This window comes from Phycodurus eques, chromosome 21, assembly GCF_024500275.1.
Source record: "Phycodurus eques isolate BA_2022a chromosome 21, UOR_Pequ_1.1, whole genome shotgun sequence".
In the NCBI taxonomy this organism is placed as follows: domain Eukaryota; kingdom Metazoa; phylum Chordata; class Actinopteri; order Syngnathiformes; family Syngnathidae; genus Phycodurus; species Phycodurus eques.
In genome coordinates, this window is record NC_084545.1 from 141,996 (window position 1) to 160,000 (window position 18,005).

Here is an 18,005-nt window from a genome sequence, read left to right on the forward strand (position 1 = left end):
TAACAGAAGTGACTGATGTAAGGTGCTGTGAGAATTTGAGTAAATATGTGATAAACAGGAGGGAAATGTTAGAATAAATGTACATATGTTATCTCATGTTTACTCTAATCCTATTGCAAAGCATTTATTCAGCAGTATAATGTATAAGTTGAACTTTTTTTACGGTTACTTGTCAAGCCATTGACACCTCAGCAGCGAGCAAAATGGATGGATGGATGGATGGATGGAAACCAGTATTATTTTACTATAAAAACAACCAATTTTAAATTTAAAAAATCTGTCCATTTTGAAAATCAAATGTGGGCCCCTAAGCTTAAACGTTTGCAGAGCCCTCGACTACGAAACCCGTTATTACCTCCCCCGAGGAGGAAGTGGGATCAGGATGGGCCAGGAAAGAACCCGCAAAACATTGAGACAGATCCATATTACAGGCGACCATATTGCATAAACTTGACTGGGTTACCAATTGTGGTCGTGGTTCGGTCAGGAGGCGGGAAGTGAGGTGGTCACATGACAAGACAACAACAACAACAAAAAACGAAAGCGGCCTTGTCGCCGACCATCTGACCGTCGCTTCCGGGGCCGAGCGCTACTAATCCCCTGGCAATCCGTGCAACTAAAAGCCGCTGACCTGGAGGCCGGCCCGCGCTGCTGCGCCGAGGTATGCTGGCGCTAACGTTAGCACCAGTGTTAACGATATCGGCATGGAGGGAGGGCTCGCGTGGAAAGCACACAGTCACTCATGCGATGAGGCAGAGCGTGAGACGAAAAGGGAACTTTTACAGTGAGCCCTGCTATATTACAATTAATCATTCACACCCCTGCTATATTGCAAATTGATTTTAATTATTGCACGTTCTGTTTGCTGTGTTGCTGCTCCGTGTGCGTTAAAGTGGCAGTTGTTTGAAGGTTTAGAATTAGAATAACATCGATGCCAATTTCCATCCAATTTCCGGCAAAAAGCAGATTTAAGCAGTGCGAGCACACGAGTCTCTCAAATCCCGTTTGTCAGTCGTGTACAAGTGCTGGCCTACATTTCACACTCAGACAATGTTTATTCTCTTCCAGCTGCACGTCGCAAATGGGTCAACGCCTCTTCTGTCGTACAAGTTGACGACCACGCTCATCAGTAGCGGTGTCCTAAAAAATACCGCTTCAAAGTAATTTCCAGTGTAAAATATTAATTCAGCCTAAATAAGGAAAAACCACAAAAGATCGCAAACAATCAGACAAAAATATGCGAAAAAAAGAGCTATGAATTAAGAACTTAAACCCTGGTTCATGACAATCAGTATATACCACTCAAATGTGACAATAGGAATATGATTGGTAATTTCATGGCATCATTGCTTTTCTGTCTATAAAATCAGTTTGTACTTGTAGAAATAATAGCTCACGTATGCTAAACAGCCTTTTTCTTCCAGAATTTCTATGCTTGACTCTTTCAACACTCACAAAAAAAGAAAAATTAGTTTTCCACAAACTACAAGATGATAGTGCAAGGATTTCTTATCCCCAGCTGTCAATTATGTCTAATGAGACTGGAATAAATGGAGGAAAAGTCAGGAGGATGATTCCAGAGATTTTCACTTTGAGGTTACCGCATGGGTTTCGTGTTAATCACACGGCCATAATTAAACGACGTCTGATCCAACCTGGCCGGTGACACCCTTCTGCGTTCTAAGACGAGGAACAAACAAAGTGCTATATTGGTTTTGTTTTCAGCTCTAAATTGCTTTATTGGGTTCATTTTGGTAGGCTCAACAATGGAGGTGACTCGTATTGTAAAATTCCAAGAATTACATTAACGGTAATAAACTAAACAACCATATTGATAATAAATATGGTTGTTCAACCATATTCAACCATCTTGACCATCTCAACCATCTTGAAAAAAAACACCCGGACTCACCCCTCATTATTCTCGGGGACTTTAACAAAGCTAAACTCAACCACAAACTCCCTAAATACAAGCAGTACATCGACTGTCCTACCAGGGAAAATAATACTTTAGACCACTGCTACACGATGGTAAAAAACGCATACCGTGCTATACCTCGTGCAGCCCTGGGCTCGTCTGATCACTGCTTAATTCACTTAATACCGACGTACAGGCAAGAACTTAAATGTGCGAAGCCTACAGTGAAAACAGTCAAAAAGTGGACCAATGAAGCCAAGATGGAACTTCAAAGCAGTTTAGACTGCACAGACTGGAGTGTCTTTGAAAATTCAGCTGGCAGCCTGGATGAATATACGGACACTGTCACATCCTATATCAGTTTCTGTGAAGAGGTTTGTGTACCAACAAAATCATTTCGCACATTCAACAACAACAAGCCGTGGTTCACTGCTAAACTTAAGCAGCTCCGCCAAGCTAAGGAGGACGCATATCAGAGCGGGGACAGGGCCCTGTATAATCGAGCTAGAAACCAGCTGACTAAAGAAATTAACATTGCAAAGAGGATCTATGCAGCAAAGTTGGAAAAACCGTTTAGCGCAAACGACTCTATATCAGTCTGGCATGCATTCCAATCGCTGACTAATTACAAGCGACGATCCCCCCAAGCTGAGAACAATAGCACACTAGCCAACGACTTGAATACCTTCTACTGCAGATTTGAAAAGGACAGTTTCACACCACACACCCACCCGGCCGCACCCGCGACCACAACCACACCTCTGACTTCTGCGTTAACCATCCATGAACAGGATGTGAGACGCATCTTCAAACAACAGAAGATTAACAAAGCGGCAGGCCCGGACCATGTGTCCCCATCCTACCTCAAAGTCTGCGCGGACCACCTCGCTCCAGTCTTCACTCAGATCTTCAACAGATCTTTGGAAATGTGCGAAGTTCCATCCTGTTTCAAACGCTCCACCATCATTCCAGAAACCTGCAATCTCGGGTCTGAATGACTACAGGCCTGTCGCTTTGACATCTGTGGTCATGAAGTCCTTTGAACGTCTCATGCTGGACCACCACAAGAGTGTCACAGGTCCCCTGCTGGACCCCCTGCAGTTTGCCTACCAAGCGAACAGGTCTGCGGATGATGCAGTCAACATGGGACTGCACTTCATCCTAGAACACCTCGACAGTGTAGGGACCTAAGCGAGGATCCTGTTCGTGGACTTCAACTCAGCGTTCAACACCATCATCCCTGAACTCCTTTCAACCAAGCTTCTCCAGCTCAGCGTCTCACCTGCCATCTGCCAGTGGATTTACAGCTGACGGGCAGGACACAGCAGGTCAGGCTGGGGGAGGCCACCTCATCCACACGCAGCATCAGCACTGGGACGCCCCAAGGTTGTGTCCTCTCTCCGCTGCTCTTCTCTCTCTACACGAACGACTGCACCTCAGCGAACCAGACTGTCAAACTCCTGAAGTTTGCAGATGACACCACTGTCATCGGCCTCATCAAGGACGGTGACGAGTCTGCATATCGACAGAAAGCGGCCGACACAACCTGGAGCTGAACACGCTCAAGACTGTAGAGATGATCGTGGACTTCAGGAGGCATCCTTCGCCACAGCTGCCCCTCACGTTGTCCAGCTGCCTTGTGTCAACCGTCGAGACCTTAAAGTTCCTGGGAATTACAATCTCTCAGGACCTGAAGTGGGCGACCAACATCACCTCCGTCCTCAAAAAGGCCCAGCAGAGGATGTACTTCCTGCGGCATCTGAGAAAGCACGGCCTGCCACCGGAGCTGCTGAGACAGTTCTACACAGCGGTCATCGAATCAGTCCTGTGTTCTTCCATCACAGTCTGGTTTGGTGCTGCTACAAAAAAGGACAAACTCCGACTGCAACGGACAATCAAAACTGCTAAAAGTATTGTTGGTACCCCCCTACCCACCATTGAGGACTTGCACGCTGCCAGAACTAAGACAAGGGCGTGCAAAATCCTCTCGGACCCTCCGCACCCGGGTCACCAGCTCTTCCAGCTCCTTCCCTCGGGTAGGCACTACCGATCAATGCAAACTATAACTAGTAGACATTCCAACAGCTTCTTCCCTCTTGCGATCAACTTCTTAAACACCTAAACTATAATTCCATTACAATAAGCTGGCAATTTTTTGACTTGAGTTCGTTGTCACATTTCTGTGGGGCCAATTATGTATGACTCGTGCACTCACTGTAGTTGTCTCGCCATGCTGCACTATTTGCATATACTGGCCACTCATGCCAGAGTAGCATCTGCTCCATTTGCACACTGATTGAGGAGTATCTGTAACATTTGCACAACCAACATTGTCCCAGATGATTGTACTACTCGTCACTTTAAACCGCATACACTCCTTGAAGTCTCAGCGCCCTTTGCACAATGGTCATTGCACCGGACTATTGCAATATTAGTCATTCGAACTGCTCTAAGTGCGAGAGGACTCTGCATCTTTTTGCACAATTGTTTTTTTTCCAATATCTTTATGTCTCCAAAGTGTTCTGTAAATTGACTGTCTGTTGTACTAGAGCGGCTCCAACGACCGGAGACAAATTCCTTGTGTGTTTTGGACATACTTGGAAAATAAAGATGATTCTGATTCTGGTATTTCACATTTAACTGTGAAGATCCCATTGCCTGAAAATGTTTTTAAAAATGCAGAGGAAATAATTTTCACAGATTTTGATCTTGTTTAGTAACAGTATTTGTTATCTTTTTGGCATGAGGTCTAACAGATACTCCATTTAAATTTATTTCACAGCATCTTTTTCCACTTATAATGATCTATTTCAGATTCCTACTGCTTGCTATAGTAAAGCCATGACAAGGAGTTGGTTAAATTGGAAAAACCTAGGGCAGGTAAATGGATTGACATTCTCTGTGACATTTTTAAGATGAAAAGTATTACACTTGCCATAAAACTACAACAAAGTGCCTTTCTGAAAACCTGGCAAAGATTGCTCTGGGATGTTACGCGAGTACAACCAACTTTCATCAAATGCCAAATTGCATAATCCTTTTGTTATAAATTCTGCCCCTCTCTTTTTCATTTTTAAAGTTTAGTTTTTTGATATCATAAAGATTCACCCCAGGATTTTTGTTCTCGGGAATTTAGATGGCATAACAGATTGTCTTACAATACGGTGGAAGGAGCAATCATTATCTTCATCTCTGTACTATTAATACAGTATGTAGACGTGGATATCCTGTGGAGATTCAACGGTAATACACGGATCAGTGGATGCAAATGATGAAATCAATGTTAGTAAACGTGAACCATGTTTAATTGCAATAAAAAGAGAATTGGGGAAAAAAATGCAGTGGCTCAGCTTGAGAATCTTGAGGGAAAGGGATTTTTTTGCAAGTCGAACTGGGACTTTTGGAAGGAGATGAGCTCTTTTCATTGAACATTTAGAATGGGACTTTTGGACGGGGTGCATTTTTCAATGGGTTGGATTGGGGGAATGAGCTCTATTTAACTCAACATTTTTTTTTATGGAAACAAAAAAATGGATTTTTCAATAAAATATTACAAACTAAGTTTTACTTGTAAGTTTTATGTAATAAATCCGTTGAAATTGCATCCTTTTAATTGTATTATTTTGCATTCTGACAAAACCAGTTTATTTATGCTTATTAGTTCCCAAACTCTACAGGTTAACTTCCCACGTAAGTTTCAGGACATGCATCTGGAGGCGTCACGGTCGCTGAATCAACTCCACTCACAAAGTCGAGCGCCGAGCGAGTCTTGTGGTGCTTTTTAGCGCTCCCAGGGTACTTAATCTTTTATTTCAGAGTAAACAAAGACGTTGCGGAGCGTCCCGGCTGTCACCGCCTCGACTGGTTTGAAGAGGGAAAAGAATCGAGGAATGTGAGGAATGTGCGTACGATCCCAATAAAACTGTCGCTGGGAGCGGAGGTCGGCAGGATGAGAATCTAATTCAACGGCAAGAAGAACGCATTCAAGTTTGGAGTCTGCAAACTCTCGCAGGTACAGCAAATGTGTATCTTAAAAGATCGTGAACGGCCATAATATCGTGGTGTATATTTTGCATCCCCAATAAATAGGAGATTCAAAAAATTTTTTTTTTCTTTTTACAGTATACAGGCAAATTTAAGAGGGCCTTCACATTTAAGAGTGCCTTCAGTGTAGTACCACGTTGTGCCACAACATGCCGGGCAGCACAAGACATGGGGCATAATTAAAAGCAAGAAAGAATATTTGCCTGTGACTATTGTTGTATGCGATGTTTGCATGTGTTGCTGCTCCATGTGTGTTACGGTGGCATTTGTTTGAAGGTTTACAGTTAGCGTAACATCTATGCTAATTTCATTTGGTCCGTTCATGCTGTTTCGCATTATAAGTTAGCATTAACACAGCAGACGTTTCTTCGATGAAATGACATGGTTTGGTTTCACATTTTGGTATTGAAATATACAATGTTACATTTTCTTTTATGTGTCAGTTCTATAGTAAACTTCAACTGGGAGGGATAATTGTGTTCAAAGCGTGTGGGAAGGCTAAAACTATTTAAACCTTTTATTTAGGCGGCTTTGGAACATATCCCCCGTGATTAATGGGAGTTTCATTGTAGTTCCAATCAAGATGACGGCCTTCAAAGGGAAACCATCATCTCTGGCCCGGCGGCGAGGAGGAAAGGTTTGGACTTCCTCTCGAGGGAGCCGAAGTGTCCAAGAGTCTCCACCCAGATGACTGAGCAGAAAGAGGAAACGGACCTCGTGACGCAGTGACATCCCTCAGACAGCACGTCGAAACTCCGAGGTACGCGTTTTCCCCCCACACTTGTTGTGTCAGCTGAGGCCAGTGTATTCAAACACACACAAATTGTTGAGCGTTGCTTTGGCGTCAACACAATCCCGCGTTTCCACACTTGTCTTCGCACACATGTATAGAGGGCCCGACTGCAAGGACATCTCAGGAATGCCCATTATCCATCTGAAGTTGTTGAAGTGCCGTTGAGGGGCTCGGACTGGGGCTCCCAGAGATAACCGGAAAAGAAACATTTGGGAACAGAACATGCATGAATTGTTGTTTTTTAAAACACAACAGCTTTTGACAAATGCCAAATTCCTGACACGAAACGAATGCCTTCCTGAAAAGACTCAAGGTCAAACGCGCGTGGACAGCGGCATTAAGAGCGCCGTAAATCCAGCCGGAGGGTTAGCCGATCACACGAGGCTCTTGGCCATGCGGAGACGCTGATCGCCACCAACCGTAATCTCGGCCGGGCAGCTGTCGATCTCGGATTGATGTAAACGTCTGACATCCCGAAGCTCATTAGGAATACCGATGACTTTCGCCCCGACTGCTCGCTACTTGGGCTCGTACTTCGCCGCATCGCACGGATCGAGGCTCAGGTCGAGCAAATCCCAACAAATTCTTCTCATTTTCCCATTCCAATGCAAAATATTTCCTGATACTTTGATTAGCAGATAGAGTTGGAAACAGTCTAGGTCTGCATGCCAGCCATGCGTCTGCATGCTGCTTTGTTTGAATGACAAATTCAAACTAATGCCACCTGCTGTAATGGAGAGTTACTGTGTCGCACTTCTTTTTCGTGGTGCGTTCTAGTGCAATTTCACAGCCAGGACAAATGTACCAATAAAATATACTGTGACTGAAATGGGGATGAAACTAAGCACCTGATTTTTTAAAGGGGATCACTGTTTACAAATGTTAATTTGCCTCAGTGCTGTATTCTGTGTTTCTGAGAGCAGCAAGCAAATGGTCAAAGAGGAATATGCTAACAAACAACAACAACAACCGCGGGTTTAACGAGCTAACAACAGGAATGTGAAGGAAAAGCACACCCGGAGGAAGAAATATGATGGCGGCAGACTGCCAGGCCAGAAGGCCTGTGTGACCTTCAAGAACTTGGTGGAGCCAATTATAAACTCCTTCGGCGTGTAACAAAAGGAGAAGTCAGCTTTGCCTCTAACTTATTAACCTTTGCCGGATGACTTTTGGAAGCCACACACTTAGCTGGAACATGTGGTACAAGGACTGCAAGGGCCACACGCAACAACAAATATACTTTGACAATAAAGTTGGAATTTTACCAGAAACGCTTTTGATGTTTGAAGTTGCGTATGAAAATAAGCATACTGTATTCTTAATGAGAAAAGAGTTCTTAGATGCTTCTTCTGTTGTCAGATTGTTGCATTTTTTTGTCTGTGTGGGGAAGTTGAGACTTACAATTGTGTTTTTCTAAGATCGTGATTTTTTTAATTATCATTTTTGTCATTTCATTGGAATTTTTGTCTCTTTCTGGAAAGTTTGTGGTAAATTTCCATGGGAAGTTAAACTGGGGAATTATAGAAAATTCCAAATTGCAAACTGTCCATGGAAATGATGGAAATTTATGGGAATTAAGCTAATTTAATAGAAAGCTATCATTTTGAAGGATAAATAAATATTGTGTTTTGCCATAAGCGGTCTTCCATGCAAAATAATAAAATTAAAAAGCCTTACATTTCAACATATTTATTTGTAAGTACAACTTTATCAAGTTTTTAAAATGTTATTGAACAATCAATGCTTTCACTAAAGAACAAAAACAAGAATCATGTTGAGTTAAATATAAAAGAACCATTACAAATTCACAAAAATGCATTCCCTTTTCAAAAAGAGCAACTAAGTGCCATTGAAAATGTAAATAAAAAGAGCCTCTCTCCCTCCATTCAACATGCAAATAAATAAAAACAAAAGTATCTTGATCTTCCCTCAAGCTTGTCAAGCCTAGCGTCTGTATTTTTGTTGAACTCGTTCAGCAAATGGGCTATGGGCTCTTCATATTCAACTGCACGTGTTTTAGTCGAAATTACACGTTTTCACCAAGTGGATTCAAGTTCCTCATGAAGAGCCACCTTTCAATTTGATAAACCCCTGAGTAAATCCCATTTATTCTCGTCATTTTCCATTACTCCACCATATGCGGAACGTCACGCAGCCACACCCGGAAAACAGGTTACCCAACTTCCTGTGTACAGGATCCGTGCTAACGAGTATAAATACAGTTTGATGACGTGACTGATGCCAAAATTTTGCTTTCTTTCTGGCTGGTATCTTCGGACAAATGTTAACAACATGTATATGATTTATTTATACAAATATGATATATGTAAACAAGAACAAGGCCTAAGCATTGGATACTGTCATCTTTGGTGGCACTGTGGTGACATCTTATGTTTCAAAAGACGTTTCAAGTTCCTGTGGGTGCTTTGCCCGAGTCCTATTGCGCCATTTACCCACGCCGGCTTTCATCTGCTTTTGTGAATGCAGAAGTAGGTTGCGCATATAGCGGATTCCCATCCATTCCTCTTAAACTACTCCCAAAAGTGTAGTGATACGAGGATTTCAGGTGAACCCAGATGAACTTCATTTGACCTTGTCGAAACTTTTAAATCTTGAACTATTCAATGCTTCCGTACTCTTTGCACAACTTGCCGTTCGACAATAAGGAGCTGATCAAGCAAAATCACAACAGGTGTTTTTTGTTTTGTTTTCTGTTTCAGAAGGTCCCACTTGTATGCCTTTCTGTTACTCTTCCAGTTTGCAAGCTGCTGCTGACAGCACAAGATCAGCGGCCAGGTCCCGCTCAGAACATTCCTGTTTGAAGCCTCGAAATGAGAGTGAGTTTTGCAGCAAGTTGTGCATTCACAAGCTTGTAGAACATCAAATGAAGGTCAGCTGAGAGGCCAATTCTTGTTTGAAGCCTCGTACTGCTGATCAATTGTTAGATCTTGGTGTCACTCACCATCTCAACCTTTTTCCCCCTCATAATATTCACATTTTGTAATATTAAAACTTTTTTCAGCATAAGTCTTTTGTTCTCCAACACTTTTCCCCCCTCTTGAAATTTTTCTCTCATAATATTGTGATTGTAATTTTGTTCATAATATTCCGTTTTTTTCCCATGTAATATACTCTCATATTACAACTTTATTCTCAATTACAACCTTTTTGTCACACTTTACAACTTTAGTTTTGCATTACTTTTTTTTGTCAATTCAGAATTTTGTCCTCCTCATATTGGAACTATTCTCATACAATTACAACTAATTTCTTAATATTCAGACTCTGTAAAAATGACAGATGTCAAAATGTCAACAGCATGAAGACAACCGTTTAAATACCAATTGGAATTCAACCAGGAAACGTATCGGTTAATTAATTGATCGAACAAGTTGTGAATTTTGCCCGAGTTGAGTTCACTTGTAAAGGTTGGAAAACGTTTTAGCTTCCTCCTGAAATTTCACCCCAAAGCCCAACACCCCTAACGTTTTGAGAGTAGTGGAAAGTTTCCAACTTTGAAAATTCCTGGAATTTTGCCACTCTTGTTGACGCCATTTTGCAAATTGCCGTGGCGTGTTCAAGCTTCGGCTTTTTTTTTGTTTTATGCTGTTAAAGTCCTCAGCTTGCCGTGTGAAGCGTTGGACAAAAAAAAAGTGCACTTTTCATAAGCCCCCTGTTAATTTCAGACACACATTGAAACACCGACACGTCTCAGCTTGAAGGGCTTGTCACTGCAACACTTCACAACGCCGTACCTCCCTCCTCCTCCTCTTCTACAGTCCCTCGGCGTGTCACGGATGGTGCTCAAATAGATGTCGAAAAGCGAGCATAAAAAGGACGCGACGATCGGTGATTTTGACATATTTCTGTCTTAGGCGCATGACTTGCGTTTCCTCAGGAAGTCTCATAATAACGGATCCGGCACAAGTGCATGTTAATCGGCGGCTTTTTTCCTCGACGGCTTTCCTGTTTGTTCCATTCAACAGATAAAAAAATGTAAAACAGGACTAAGTGCGTGAGTGGCGTACAGTCTCGAGAAAACATGACATTTCTGGAAAAATACAACTCAACAATTATCGCTACGTGTCTCACTTTATCTTTGGATTGTTTGCTTGGGTTATTAAAAGACAAATTAAATTACAAATCTCAATTCATGATTTTTCTTTTAATATCGTCAGTATGGTATTGACAAGTTTTTGTCATGGTTTGACTTTGTCAGTCACTTTCTGCCACCTGGACGTATCCCGGTGCCGATTGTTTACAGACACGAAACGCTCGATTGCAGCGATTCTCAACGTATGGTACGAGTACCGCTTGTCACACGCGAAAGAATCACTAAATTCATAAATACAAATAGAATGTACACGTAAAGACGTTATTGTGCAAGTACAATTCCAGTTTAGCAGTGCAAGATGCAGATGCCTGATTTTTTTTTTTTTAAATACAATCAAACACATTAGAATGATGCTTGCAGCTCATTTGTATTGAGCCTGAATCGAGTATTTTACTCTTCAAGTACAGTTCGGTTGTATTTAAAGTTCAAGTACAGTACAATACATTTGCATTTAATCTTTAAGAACTGTTTGTTTTAACATTCTGATTTTTATTTAACTCCAACGTGCCATACATTTTTTATTTAATCCTTATATGATTGCTGTTTATCCCTATATTCAAGTTCAGTGTTTGTGTTCTAACTATGTGTACTATGTGTACAGTGGCTTACATTAAATACAGGTATATTTTTTGAACCACTAGTCAGTTGAAATACAAACAAAACAGCATGCTGGGGTGAATCCGATCCTTTAAAGGGTTGAAGTTCTCCTTTAGTTCAATTTGGCAAATTATGACTTTTTGTCGAGCCCTTACAAACAAACAAACAAACAAAAAATGTTCCCATAGAAGACGGCGAGCAGGCACTTTAGCTCCATGTGACGCTGGAATTGGCACCCTTGCTCCTCACAGCGAACAGGCCTCGGAAGAAAACGAAATTACAGGGAATCCTGGGGGGGTGCAGCTGGAACAGACACACCCTCCCTGGCCGATAGCTCCTTCCTCTTTTTCCTGCTCGTATTTTCTCACTCAACAAAGCTGTCAGTTAAAAAAACCAATCAAATCAATCCAAAAGAGTGTCACTCGTGCACCAAATGGCCCCAAAAGCAACGCGACCCAAAACAAATGATGAGTCAAACTAAAGGACAGATGTGCAGCAAGCAGAGAGGAAAGCCATCAAGAAGTTTGTTGAAGGAGACGAGAAAAAAAATCAATCAATCAATAGCAGCAAGCTACAATGGCTGCACATTCCTCAAGTCTGCAGATGAATTGTCGCTCCATAAAACAGCACATTCCACACATGACCACGCGCACTTTTTAAACAACGTGGCTCATCATAAACGAGCTAATGGACTGGAAATAATGCTGCTACTGCAACAACAACACAAGTCTCATATTCGAGTTTACTTGGGGCAACTAACGCTTGCCCGCCTCAAGCACTGTTTTTGTGGCCCGTCTGGTGTTAATAGTGTCCGGAAATGCTTCTACTGGCAGTGTGGCGAGTAAATGTGGGATTATATGACTTCTTTGAGGGCCTCCTCGCGAAATAAGAAGCAAATCAACAGCTGAGACGCGTTCACTGACCCGCTGTAAAACGGGCCTCTGGGTATCGCCAGTTTCCAACCGACACGGCGAATTTGGATTGAAAGGGGTGAACAGTAGACACACCCTCCGTGTAAACACGCACAAATATCGCCACCGCGGCTCAACGGAAGCCGCCCCGTGAGTGGAGCGTTAACAGGGCCCGGCCAGCCACTTTTCGTGATCCAAATTTCCGGTACGAACGCCGAGCTTTTTCGCCACAAAAGGCGCCAGGAGTTAGCTCCGCTTTGGCTTACCTGCACATAATTGCTCTCACAGTAGTCCGCCACTCGGGTCAGGTTCTGGTAACTCTCCACGAGCGCTCTCTTGCCGGCCGGAATCTCCTCGTCGAGCAACATTTGTAGCTCTGCCATCTTTACATGCCTCCGGCGAGCGTCGTTGCCCGACTTCCCTTCGAGTGAAGCGGCTACAGAGTCAGCCTCAGCCCGGGAGCGGCCCGGCCCCTCCCTTGCCTGCTATTGTGGGCCACTACTTGCCTCAGACACAAAGATCGTCTCGTCATGATTTGTCTTGCAAAGACGAGTCACCACGCGCTTCAACACTATCAAATTTCACACGCAATCGTAGACATTTAATCTTAAACGTCACATTTTATCCGCTAAATATTATTTTATACATACAACAACCACAAGGAAAATGCTCACTTTCGTGTTAGCAAAGAGTAAAGCGATCAGAGTGAGCTCTCTTTATTTCGACTACCAGCCTGACACTCACTCCCACAGGAGCATGCTGGGAATTGTAGTCTTACCAAAACAGTCAGCTAAACCCGCGATAACCCACCATTTTTTACGTATTTCCAATGCATTGACAATAGTAAGCAGCTATCTATTGTAATAGTTCTGACTCTTTCTATTTTCGTTCGGTGACCTGTGTTTTGCTGTACGCGAGGAATCTCATCCGTTCACGCGGGTGTTTGTCGTAAGTAAACCGAAAGAAACTCCAAATCCCAGAATGCACCTGTACCAGCTTTGACGCTGCACTGTTGTTCATGGCGTCTGGTGGTGGAAGGCAAGGGGCTGCTCGCCTTCTGACACTCAGATAGGCTGTCACATTTTTTACGGTAAGCGACATTAGTCCCTCGACTTTCCTTCGAATCTTCTGCAATGTGTGAAATGTATTCAGCAGTAACGGTTTTGCTAACGGTTTGTCCAAGAAGATAAGTGGTGTGTTGCCTCTGTGGTTCAGTAACAGCGTTAAGCTTGCCACAATTTGAAGCGTGGCTTTGATTTTGTTTTTTTTCCCGAGTATAAAATGACGACTTAAACGAATATTGTGTGTCTGAGTGTAGCTGCTTGTCACAATGGAGGTGGCCCAGTCGCTCGGTGCGGACGAGCAGACGCGTTTGACCCAACTGCGGTTCGACGCCGCCGTCAAAGTCATCAAGAGTTTGCCACCGAATGGTGAGTGCAACAAAAACAGAAGTGGTCGTTGAGGCCAGTCGATCGTGTTTCAAGTTCAACCGGGCTTTAAACACGCACTGCACTCCGCTGCGCTGACGACGACAAGGATTTAAAAAGGCCTAATCCACTTGGCATAGCAGACTTGGGCGACACTGTTTCGATGTACAATAATTTACGTTTATTGCCTATTGGTGAAAATCAGCTACCATATAAAAACATTTGTAGAGAGTTTCACCCCCTCACATGCTACTTTCAACACATCTAAAGCCATTATATATTCTAATGCTTCATGCAAATAATATATATGACAATTTAGATGTGTTTTTTTTAATCATCTTAAAACATTCTTTTGCAGGTTCTTTTCAGCCGTCCAACGACATGATGCTCAAGTTTTACAGTTACTACAAGCAAGCCACTGTTGGCAAGTGCAACATCGCCCGGCCGGGATTCTGGGATGCCGTCGGCAAAGCTAAATGGTCAACTGTCACTTTATTAAGTATACACAACGTTATGGTATAATCAGACAACAAAACTGCACAGAATAGACCTCTCTTTAATTAATTGTGCTTTATTACGAGTGCATATGTACGCGGCAAGACTTATCGTCATAATATTGCATTTGTGTAGCTTTCAGGAACTCCACCAGTATGGAAGTACATATGTGCCATCAGATTCTGAATTTGAATTACTAACACAGAATAGAACACAGTCTTTGAATATTTTGATGGTTTAAGAAATTCATTGTTAGTAACTGCAATCCAGAATCTGAGGGCACAGATAGATTTCTACCAGCAAACAGGCTTGCGTACTTTGCACATCACGTTGCTCTCTGCCCTCAAATGACCCACGTTCACTCGCCGCTCGAGTTTGTCGACTTGTGGACTCGTTGGCCACAGTTCCAGCTTGGTGATCTTTCCGGCGGGAGCTGCAAAACAAATTGAAAACGCCACTCTTCCCCACACTTTCTCCCGCCGTCCCTTGACATTCGCAGAGGAGGAAGTTCGACAAGGCTCTCGGGAAACTTATTTTGGGAGCGCTGGCGGCCATAGGGAATGGGTTGGCCAAAAACTAAACAGAGCCAACCCACAATGAACGTTCACTTTGTCATAGCACATATCAAGATGATGAAATGAAAGCTTTGATTTTGTGTGCTTGAACCAATTAGGAATGCATGGAACTCTCTGGGTGAAATGACAAAAGAAGAAGCGATGGCGGCCTACGTTGACGAAATGAAGCTGGTATGTTTTCTTCTTTAAAGTGGCCTTTTGGCACTCATTGAAGTGAATTACGGATTTGTGCGTGTAGATTCTGGAGGGCATGCCCATGACGGGCGAGGTGGAGGAGCTCCTGCGGATCCTCGGACCCTTTTACGAACTGGTGGACGAGAAGAAAAAAATCACGCAGATATCAGACCTCAGCACAGGTTGGGCTTCTCCGTGTGAAAAGCAGTGAACTCCCGTTTATCGCTGGGGTACTTTCTACACACACCCGTGATAGGTGAACAGCAGCAATATACAGACCATACAAATAAAACTTTCCACTCGCGTAATAACAAGTCATTTGTGTATGTTTTAGGAGTACAAGAACAAATATAACAAACAAGCCTATAGAGGCCTCAGTTCAACGTTAACCTGGATGACTGAGAATCTATACAGACATAAATTAAAAAACACAACTTTTAGCACGCAAATTGCTATTTAAAAAATTATATATATTGTGACAGTTAGTTAAACATGACTAAGCTAATTACGCTTTTTGTGATAGTTGTACCCGTCCCATAATCATTAAACATTTTAACTTGTTAAAATACACTTTTTAAAGAATTCCATAGCACCTGTTCTCTCTTGCTCTCAAGCAATAGGAGATTATTATATTATATCACTTTGAGGAAATGTCGACACTTCTGTTCTCCATATTAGACATAAACTGTGATTGCTGAAACCTGTTTGTAACTTCCAGTTAAGGTTTATTGTAAAACTGACACATAAAACAAAAGATAATTAAATATTGTGTTTTTAAACACCACAACGTTGTACCAGTATTATAGTTTGCTCTAGAGAAAGTCAGCTATCTTAATGCTAACACAATCGACGGGCTAAGTAAATTAGCCTAGATGTTACGGTAATTCTATTATGGAGTTTAGCTGGGGACCTTTGCCGCCTCTTTTTACTCACTGAATGCTGTCCGGTGTGTTGTGGCACAATATGGTACTACACTAAAGGTGCACAACTCTAAATTCATGTATGTAAGCACCTATTAAAAAAAACAACAACAATCACTTACTAATCTGCGTTATTGCGGGGGTGCAAAATTTTATAGTGCATGACTGCATTACAGTCCTTCCATGTCATTTTGTCTCTTTTTTTATTATTTTTATTTATTTTTTATTCTTTTTTTACAATTTGTCTCCTGTCACACATAGCCCGTTTGACGCAGTTTGCTAGGCAGCTGGAAGGCAAGTACACGTGACCTGACTGCGGTGTTTTTAGCCGAATAGCCGCTAGGCCAGTTAGCCACACGTGCTAGATAGCGGTGCAGACTTTGTAGCTTGGGTTGTTTTGTGCTTTTGTCGCTTGACGCGCACACAGTGGAACCTCTTCAGATCGGACCCCACAGCCCAAAAAGTAATAAAATAAATCATTAGTTTTTTCATTGTATTCTTTATTATTAATCATTTTTCCAGGTCGGCATTGCAAATGAAAATTTGCTCTCAATTGCTTACCTGGATACATAATGGTTAAATAAAAAAAATAATTAAGTCAATTATTTGTTTATTTTGTGAAGTAAAATGTGTAAAATTGTTTGTTTTACCAATACGTTTAATTTAATTTTGAACAATAAAATAAGAGAGGCAATTATTTATTGAGACAATATAAAAACGGTAACTAAGGCAACAAACAGGACTGTTGTTAATGTAACTGTTCAGTGAGTCAGCTTGAAGAATGGAGTGGTTCGTACTTTGCCCACTCCATTCAAAAAACCTCTTGTTGAGGCGGCTTGCGTCGCAAAAAGAAAGACGGCTATTTTGCGTAACTTTAAGGACATACTTTAATTTCAAATTCCTAACTACAAAGTCGGGTGTGTTGGACTTTGGAGGTTGCACTGTAGTAGCCACCATTGTTGCTAATTCACGACCACCGTGAAAAGTATTGTGGCGTGATTAGCTTGCCAGAAAGCATTCCGCCGGCGTTGAAGATGTTCCGTTGTGCGGCCGACAGGCTTCGGCTCGACTCCGAGCGTCGTGTTGTCGAGGAGCGTGGCCAAGAGCGTCGTCAGGACCATGGAAATGAACGGAACGCTGGAGACCCGGCCCGCCGAGCCCACGCCCGACGACCGCAAGGAAACGTCCGGCAAAGACTCGCAGGAAGAAGACGAGGAGGAGGTCAAGAAAGGTAATTCGGTTCAAGCTACCTGATAAATGATTGTTTACTTTGTCACTGATCAGGTTTATTTGCAGCCTCGCAGCCAAAGAAGAAAGCGTCGCCGAGGTCGCGCACGGCTCAGAACGAAAAGGTGGCCAACAACGTGGCGCGTTTGACCAACGGCGAACACTCGCTCGTCCCTCAGGACGCGCCGGGCGCTCAGCTTCTGCTCAACGGCCACCACGACGGTAAGGACGCTACCGGAAGAAAAGCGTGTTCGCTGAACTCCTGCATATTGGCGCAAATTCACCAATCTGCGTTTTTGTTCCGAGCAACCTAGCGTCAAATTTTTGCCAAAAATCTAACCTATTTGCAGTTTTTGTGCTCTTTCTTAAAAGCCTTAAGATGCCACAAGATAGCGCCAGAGCTCTGTATGAACAGAAAGGGAGTACAGTAATCCCTTGTTTATTGCAGGGGTTACGTTCCAGAAACCACCCACAATAGACGAAATCCACGAAGTAGCGACCGATTATTTACACCTGCAAGGAGCATTGCAGATGGGATAACAGAATAAGCACACAAATAAGCAAATATGTGCGTTTTTCAGCGAATAATTTTTATGTTGTCCAGAAAACTTGGTGAATCTTCCGCTGGCATTCCCATGTGACCACAGCTTTATTTTAATGGTGGCATTTTTCACACCAACCGAGGCTCTTCTCGTTTAATTGGTAATCTTTTTACCACATGAGGTGGACTGTGACCTTTCTGTGTTGACTCTTCTTACCCCTCCCGCTCCTCAGACGGCAGCAAGGATGTGACGGGCCCCGCCCAGCTCG

At 42.8% G+C, this 18,005-nt stretch overlaps 2 protein-coding genes across 14 annotated transcripts in view; one reads left to right on the forward strand and one right to left on the reverse strand.

Moving 5' to 3' along the window:
* Window positions 1–13,059, reverse strand: part of abi1a (abl-interactor 1a) — a 40,041-nt gene extending 26,982 nt beyond the window's left edge. Inside the window, exon 1 of one of the 10 annotated variants that reach the window (XM_061665941.1) lies at window positions 12,644–13,059. In XM_061665941.1, coding sequence (XP_061521925.1) covers window positions 12,644–12,760 — 117 coding nt within the window. In that variant the 5' untranslated portion in view covers window positions 12,761–13,059. The remainder of the gene's footprint in view (window positions 1–12,643) is intronic. The other 9 variants (XM_061665938.1, XM_061665943.1, XM_061665940.1 and 6 more) reach the window with 9 other exon arrangements.
* acbd5a (acyl-CoA binding domain containing 5a) overlaps window positions 12,913–18,005 on the forward strand; it is an 11,274-nt gene continuing 6,181 nt past the window's right edge. Inside the window, exons 1-9 of one of the 4 annotated variants that reach the window (XR_009767347.1) lie at window positions 12,913–13,467; window positions 13,696–13,807; window positions 14,163–14,283; window positions 14,973–15,045; window positions 15,113–15,230; window positions 16,230–16,262; window positions 17,026–17,199; window positions 17,265–17,417; window positions 17,970–18,005. The exon at window positions 17,970–18,005 is cut by the window's right edge and continues 59 nt beyond it. Coding sequence is in view for 3 of the 4 variants with exons in the window: in XM_061665949.1 (XP_061521933.1) it covers window positions 13,708–13,807; window positions 14,163–14,283; window positions 14,973–15,045; window positions 15,113–15,230; window positions 16,230–16,262; window positions 17,026–17,199; window positions 17,265–17,417; window positions 17,970–18,005 (808 nt within the window). In the remaining variant the exon portion in view is untranslated. Of the gene's footprint in view, window positions 13,468–13,695; window positions 13,808–14,162; window positions 14,284–14,972; window positions 15,046–15,112; window positions 15,231–16,229; window positions 16,263–17,025; window positions 17,200–17,264; window positions 17,418–17,969 lie in introns of those variants that run through there. The other 3 variants (XM_061665949.1, XM_061665950.1, XM_061665951.1) reach the window with 3 other exon arrangements.